This window comes from Vicugna pacos, chromosome 16, assembly GCF_048564905.1.
Source record: "Vicugna pacos chromosome 16, VicPac4, whole genome shotgun sequence".
Taxonomy (NCBI): domain Eukaryota; kingdom Metazoa; phylum Chordata; class Mammalia; order Artiodactyla; family Camelidae; genus Vicugna; species Vicugna pacos.
The window spans coordinates 48,442,302-48,449,936 of NC_133002.1; the positions used below are offsets into that span (position 1 = coordinate 48,442,302).

The following is a 7,635-nucleotide window of genomic DNA, read 5'->3' on the forward strand; positions in this document are numbered from 1 at the left end:
AGACTCCCCCCACACACGTGGATACCCTCTGTCCCTCCCTCCCTCTCCGCTTCTCTCTCTCCACTGCCTCCATTTACACCTCACTGGATCTCAGCCCTTCAGAGCCTGAGCTGCTAATGTGATTTCCTGTCATGATTCTGAAAGCCTCTTCCAGGAAAACCAGCCCCTAAAACAGAGCTGGCTGGGCCTGCTGGGCCTCAGAGCTTCTTCGGTGAGGACACCCCTTCCGAAGGGGTGTGGCAGGGGCTGGGGAGAGCAGGGGAGGGAAGGCTTCGCCCCTTCTCAGATGTCTGCTAGGTGTCCCTTGTCCTCAGGTGGGTGAACCTGGGCCTCAGTTTCCTCATCTGGAAGATGGGTAGGCCTGTACTTGATCCCTCAGGACCAGCTTTGATGTCCATGGATTCTGTAATTCAGACGGCAATACCAGTGGCTTTTCAACATCCATGTTTCCATCCTGGATTCAACACTCTGCTCTGGCGCTGCACCGTGTGCCACACCCTGGCTGTCTAGCCTCTGCCCTCTCAGGACCTAGAAAAGGGTGAAGGAGGCCTTTGATTCCATGGGGGCAGGAGTCTGCAGAGATCTGGGCACTGGGGACCACCGGTCCCCCATTATGGGGTGGGGATCCATCCACCTTGCCAATCTGCACACGAAGGTAAAGCACGTTCAAGACACAAGAATTTGAATGAACTGGAACGAGTCCATGTACTTCTGGGCCTGCTTTTCTGCAAAATAAGATACAGATCCCCACACCAGCTCTTCCACTGGCATTGTCTTGAGGGTTTGAGAAGACAACAGATATGAAAATAGTCTGTAAACAGGAAGGCATCGGCACTCGGGGAGTGAACATTGATTGGAAAGAGGAGACCTCAGCGTTTCCCAGCTTCCATCAGTATATGAAGTGAGTTAAGTAATAACATTGGGGACTTCGTTTTAGGCCTGGGAGAGGACCCCATTGGCTTCGGGCATACTGCCTGGGCCAGGGGTAGGACCTGAGAAGTGAGTTATAGAGCCTAGAGAGGTTTGGTTTTTTTTTTTATGGTTTCTAACGATTCTGTGGATGCTAGTCCATAGCGACCGCCCTTCCTCCTCCTCACTGATAGGAGCAACTTTAATCTCAGCGGGGGGTTTAAGGGGTGATTGAGAAGATGGTGGCTCAACTCAGAGATGGGAGCAGGAAAGAAGTCCTGGAGCATTGCTGTCTGCACTCACAGGGACTACCTGGTGTTTGGACTGAATGGAAATGTAAGTGTGAGAGCACATCTGTGAGCCATGCCTGTGCATTTGTGCACACAGAGTGGGGAACCCTGTGTGATGGGAAGATTCAAGTTGACTGATATTTGTCCAACAGCACGGAGCTACGCACAGAGCATGAGATTCAGAGACAGACAGACAGGGCAGTCTCAAATTGATCGGCACTGCTCTAGGGCAACACCTGACCTATAACAGGGGCTCAGGAAGGGGTAACTATTGTTATTATTGCTCACCAGTCCTGGGCACCCATGGGGGCTGTCCTCACACATCCTGTGGGCACAGAGGGGCAGCTGTGCAGGAGCCTCACCTCTACCCCTCTCTCCCGCCTCAGAAGAAGAGCAAGATACACTACCACGTTGCTGTCATCATCAATTACCTGGGCCATTGCATCTCCCTGGTAGCCCTCCTGGTGGCTTTTGTTCTCTTTCTGCGGCTCAGGTGAGGAGGTCCTGGCACAGTCCCCGGCCTACACCCCACCCAAGCCTTGAGCAGGGTGAGGAAGTCAGATGCAGGAAGCATTTCTAGGCGGGGGGCTGCTGGGAAGGCAGAGTCCTGCCCCTTCACCTCAGTGGGAGGAGGTGACAGATGCAGGTGTCCCAGGTCTCTTGGAACCTCTGGCAGGGTCATTTGTGTACCCCTGCCCAGTGACTGCAGCGGGGAGGGCGGACCAAAGCCCAGGCTCGCCTTGTGTCACCCATCCCCAGGCCAGGCTGCACCCACCTGGGGGACTAGAAAAGTGGAGCCCCTTTGGATCTGAACCTGCCTGGTCCCAGCATGACTGCCAAGGATGCAGGTGGCAGTGCCAGCCAGGTCTGTGCCAGGAATGGGAGGTGGGAGCAGAGACTGAGCATCAGGGCTGAAAGCTGAGAGGGAGGCATCTCACTGGGGGCCCTTCATGTTTTCTGACCCTCAAACCTGGAACTACAGGGAGGGAGAGGTGCTCACAGGAGAAGGGGCATCCCCAGTAAGCAAGCCTCCTCTGGTCCCTGCAACATTGGCTGTGTGGCTTAGGTCTGGGCAGGCCACAATTAGAAAGGGACCCACGGGATGTCAGGAGAGCCACTGCTGCCGCCTCCCAGCATGACTTAGTCAGTCAGCCCTGCTCTGAGCTTCAGTTCCTTCATCTATACATCTGGGCTGCAGTGATGCTGGTGGCCTGTCCCTCACCTTCTCTTCCCCCACCGCCCCCACTTGCTCCCATCTCCCACCCTCCCCGGCCATCCCCAGGAGCATCCGGTGCCTGAGAAACATCATCCACTGGAACCTCATCTCAGCCTTCATCCTGCGCAACGCCACGTGGTTCGTGGTCCAGCTCACCATGAGCCCCGAAGTCCACCAGAGCAACGTGGTATGTCCCGGAGGGGCAGGCCCAGGGTCAGAGGAAGAGTCCTGGTGGGGCTGCCCCGATGGAGGAGGGGCTGGAGCCAGGCCTTGGAGCCCACGGAACAGGAGTGGATCCCAGGGGGTGCCCCGTCCTGCCAAGAGGAGGCCCCAGGCTCGGGGTGGCCTGCTGCTTCTGCTCCCCCATCCTTTCCCCCGGCCCCTGCCCCTGGCTCCAGCTCATCCTCACCTCTGATGGGGGTGGCGGCAGGGCTGGTGCAGGTTGGTGACAGCCGCCTACAACTACTTCCACGTGACCAACTTCTTCTGGATGTTTGGCGAGGGCTGCTACCTGCACACGGCCATCGTGCTCACCTACTCCACGGACCGACTGCGCAAGTGGATGTTCATCTGCATCGGCTGGGGTGAGCAGGCCAGCCCCCTGCCCTGGTGGGGCTATCCTCTCTTCACCCCAACTCAGACCAGCTGGCTGGGGGCCTGAGGGCCCGAGGCAAGGTCAGGGTGGTAGGGTGCACCGCAGCCATCTGCCCCTACTTGGGGGACGGGGACAGTGGCAACATCTTGAAAGAGGCATGTTGGGCGAGTGAGGTCGAGCTTTACTTTAGGCAGCCCTGTAGGCCCTGGGCTGCACTGGGGTCCTCTAGGCCCTGCATGCCCCAGACCCTACCAACAGGTCCTGTGACGGCCAGTCTCTCCCCCAGGTGTGCCTTTCCCCATCATCGTGGCCTGGGCCATTGGGAAGCTGTACTACGACAATGAGAAGTAAGTCATTGCCCTCCGGGCCCCCTGAGCCCCAGGTCCAGGCTCCTAGCCTAGCTCTGCCTGGCTGCCCCCAAGGGCTTTCAGCCGTGTCATCGTCCCTATCAGAGCCACAGTTTCGTCATCCACACAGGAAGGAGGCTGGAGCCTGGACTCAACCTGAAGCTCACTAACCATGCTCTGCCTTAGGAGGGCCTGGACAAGGAGGTCCGGGCTCTATTATCTGCCTTGGGCTTTCCAGACAGGAAGAGCAGGCTAAAGGTTCCTGGAAGTCTCTGGAGCCAGACCACCCAGATTCTGAATCATGGCTCCATCATTAAGTAGATTTATGACCTTGGGCTAGTTACAGTGTACCTGTGTTTTCCTTATCTGTAAAATGGGCATCCTCATAATAGTGCCACCCTCAAAGAGGGTGATATGAGTTAATATGATATGAGTTAATATACATCAAGCATTTAGGATAGAGGCTGGCACATAGCAAATGCCCTATAAATGTTTTCTATTAAGACTTGTTTTAACAAAAGCTTCCATAGATTTAATAGAAATTGATCCAGACAATCTCAGAGACTCCTTCCAGCTCTGAAGTCTTGATGCGCCGTATTTAAAGGAAGCAGATGTTCTCAATCACCCCTGAAAACTGCACTTCCGCTGATGAGGTTCTCAGCCTTGGCTCAAATTAGAATCACCCAGGAAGCTTTAAAAAGTACCAGTGCCTTGGCTTGACCTCCAGAGAGTCGAATGTCATTGGTCTGGAGTGTGGCCTGGGCACCAGGATTTTTTTAACTGCCCAGGTGATTCTAATGTGAAGCTAAGATTGAGAACCGCTGAGAGAAAGGCAGAAAGGTGGACATAAATGGCCAGGGAAGGTGCCAGGCTTTTCTTAGCCGAAGTGTTCTCAGGAACCCACTGTCTGTGGTTCTAGGCAGCCTCCATCACCCTATAGAGGGGAGGGGGCCACCATAACCTCACTGGGCTGGACAGGGAGCCTGGAAAATTGTATTCACACTTATCAGGATGCTTCTTCCTGACTCCCGCCCACCTAACTGGCTCTCTGTATTTGCACAACCGGTGGTTTGAGGGCATAGTCTGGGAGGGGTCCAGCTGACAGACAGGACTGAGGGCCTGGCAGTGAATCCCAGGATGGTGGCCTGGGTCCCAGAGCAGGAGCACTGTAAATCCTGGGTGATGGAACCTGTACCTGCATGTGTGCAGGTGAGTACAAGGAAGGAGAGGAAGAACAGGTTTCAAAAGGCTGCCCAGTGTGTGTGTCCTCGAGTGTCTTGGAGCAAAACGGATGCCTAAGCCAAGTCGTTCTGAGTGTCTCTGGCACTCCACCTTGTGGTAAGATTCTGACACTGCCGCGGAAGGGACCCAGATATTCAGACATGAGAACTCGTAGGCCCTGGGGCTCAAGGACTGGACCTGGCCCCAAACAGCTTTCATTTAGTCTGCACGGTGTTTTTTGAAAACTTGAATTTGTTGCAAACCCTGAAAAAGTTAAGAGGTTTCACATAAAAACTCAGTTTGTGGTTTATGGAAGCATCATGAGATCTGCACACCCGTAAGTCATTGTCTCTGCGCAAGGATGTAGGATTTCCTATGTGCCCCATCCCAACCCACTCCCCACACCTCCCTAGAGCTTGCTGGAGGGAAACTTGAGAAAGTGCAAAGCAATCCTGCCTCTTGTGGTAGGTAGAACCAGTAGCATCTCTGCCTCAAGTTCATTCAGGCTGCAATTAAACAGATTCAGAGTTTGTTAGCTCCTGGGTGCCACTATGTGACAGGTGCAGGGCAAGGCACCACTAGAGGGCATGTGCCAGAGCCACAGTTGGGCCCAAGGGGAGCAGTGGTGTGTTGGGCCCATATTTGTTCTCTTCAATGGTCTTTTGCACAATCCCCCTCCCTGCCACAGTGCCTGCTTCCAGCTTTACATCTCAAAAGATGCTGTCCATTCTGCAGATGGAATAACTGAGGCATTGTGGTAGGATCTTGACCTTCTGCCAGGGTTGGAATTAGGGCAGCCAGTCGTGGCTTTTGGCCCCAGTCCTGCTTTGGCCAAGCACTTCTCCTCACCTGTGCCACCGGACCCAGATGACCATTTTCCTCTTACCTCTGCGGCCTTCTAGGTGCTGGTTTGGCAAAAGGCCTGGGGTGTACACCGACTACATCTACCAGGGCCCCATGATCTTGGTCCTGCTGGTAAGAACCTGGGTAGAGGGCAGGAGAGAGTGGCTTGGTGGGAAGAGGCAATCAGTGGCCTGAAAGGATCCCTTTGCCCAGAGGTGGGGGGCGTGGAGCCAGGAATGTACAAGGGCTAATGAAGGTAGAGGGCGAGCAGCAGGGGCCGGAGGCCAGAGCTGAGACAGCTGAGTGCCTGACCTGTCCCCTCACATTCCCTCCAACATCTCGCACACATCCGTGCCCAGGCCACCCCACTGTGTGCTCAAATTACAGATCAATTTTATCTTCCTTTTCAACATCGTCCGCATCCTCATGACCAAACTCCGGGCATCCACCACATCTGAGACTATTCAGTACAGGTAACCAGACCTGCTTCCCCCACCCATAGGGGCTTCAGAGATCCCAGCCTCTGCTCAGGGTTTCCCCCCAGGCCTGAGAGTCCCTCCTGAAACCCCAGCTCCCCGTGTCTCAGACATTCCTGGCATCTGCCCCAGCCCTCCCCCAGCCCCGGTCCTTTACACCAAGGCAGAGGCCCAGCCCCTTCCTGGGGTGGGTTGTGACTCTGGGTGCACCCACCCCACCCCAGGAAGGCTGTGAAGGCCACTCTGGTGCTGCTTCCCCTCCTGGGCATCACATACATGCTGTTCTTCGTGAACCCTGGGGAGGACGAGGTCTCCCGGGTCGTCTTCATCTACTTCAACTCCTTCCTGGAATCCTTCCAGGTACAGCCACCCTCCCCTCACTCCAGCCCTGGCTATCCCCTGCTCCTCTCCAGGTGGGGGTGTTCACAGGTGGAGGCCTGGAAGGCACAGGAGGCTGGGGACAGAAAGGAGTAGCCCCAGAGGCTGGGTGGGGCCACACCTGCCCCAGTCCCTTGACCCACCTTCTCCCTCCACCCCAGGGTTTCTTCGTGTCTGTGTTCTACTGTTTCCTCAACAGCGAGGTAAGGACCCAGGGCCCCAGGACTCAGGACGGCAGGAGGCCTGTTGGGACCAGAGATTGTCTATAGCCGCCTCCTGCCCTCCGCATACCAGTTCTCTCCTCCCTGCTCCCAGGTCCCTATGGAGATGCTGCTGGGAACCCCAGGAGGGTCCCTGCCACCTCCCCACGCAGCTCCCGCAGTGGCAAGCCCACCTCTTTGCTCTTGTAGGCAGTGGGCATGGGGGAACTACCAGCCAGGGCTCCAGTCTCTTCAATGAGTCTGTGAAATGGGTTGTTGAAACCCAGGAAGCTGAGTTCTGGGGCAGGGATGTGTGTGGGTTGAGGGCAGAGATTCTTCATGGTAAATGCCATATGGTACCTTTGGGTGGATTCGAAAAAGGCACCCTTTCCTCAGAACACTTGAGAAAATTGTCCTAACAAGTATGCAAATCAATAGTGTTGATGAGGTGAATGTTGTCACCTCCTATGTGGCCCCCTGTGCACCTCATACCTGTGCACTGCTCACCTGTATAGCTGCTTGTGGCAGCCCTTGGTGGGGCGATCCTGAGACCTGGGCTCAGATGTTATGCTCTGCTCTATGCCCACAGGTCCGCTCCGCCATCCGGAAGAGGTGGCACCGATGGCAGGACAAGCACTCGATCCGCGCCCGCGTGGCCCGCGCCATGTCCATCCCCACCTCCCCCACCCGCGTCAGCTTTCACAGCATCAAGCAGTCCACGGCAGTCTGAGCTGGAGGGCTGTGGAGCGCCCTCTGGGATCTGTGCTTGGGAAGGTGGTCGCCAGGCTCAGCTGGCTGCCCTGTCTGTGGAGGGGACTAGCTCCTCCCCACACCCTTTACCTCCCCGGAGCAGCTGGCACTGTGAGCCTGGGAGGCTCCGTCCCGACCCCCAGCTGAGCAGGAGTTCTAGGCCTGTGAGAGCAGTCTGGGCCAGGGAGTGAATGGAAAATAACCTATAGGACTGGGCTGGGCCCAGGCCCTCTGGTTTCCCTTCGTCCCAGTCCTCCCTGGAAGATGGAACGGAAACAGAGGGAGGTGGAGTGCGGGGACTCCAAAGCAGCATGTGGGTCCCTCCAAGAGGTGTCTTTTCCTAGAGCGCAAGATGGAAACGCACTGGAGACCCGGGGCTGTCCTCAGTGACCGTGGGGGGGGCATTCGCT

General features: G+C 56.2%; 1 protein-coding gene across 1 annotated transcript in view; it reads left to right on the plus strand.

The window, feature by feature from the left end:
* The window catches only part of CRHR1 (corticotropin releasing hormone receptor 1), a 48,938-nt gene extending 41,553 nt beyond the window's left edge, over positions 1-7,385 (plus strand). Inside the window, exons 5-13 of the mRNA XM_006199264.4 lie at positions 1,586-1,692; positions 2,482-2,602; positions 2,846-2,999; positions 3,297-3,357; positions 5,481-5,553; positions 5,809-5,894; positions 6,122-6,257; positions 6,437-6,478; positions 7,065-7,385. Coding sequence (XP_006199326.1) covers positions 1,586-1,692; positions 2,482-2,602; positions 2,846-2,999; positions 3,297-3,357; positions 5,481-5,553; positions 5,809-5,894; positions 6,122-6,257; positions 6,437-6,478; positions 7,065-7,205 — 921 coding nt within the window. The 3' untranslated portion in view covers positions 7,206-7,385. The remainder of the gene's footprint in view (positions 1-1,585; positions 1,693-2,481; positions 2,603-2,845; positions 3,000-3,296; positions 3,358-5,480; positions 5,554-5,808; positions 5,895-6,121; positions 6,258-6,436; positions 6,479-7,064) is intronic.
* Positions 7,386-7,635: the final 250 nt, after the last annotated feature.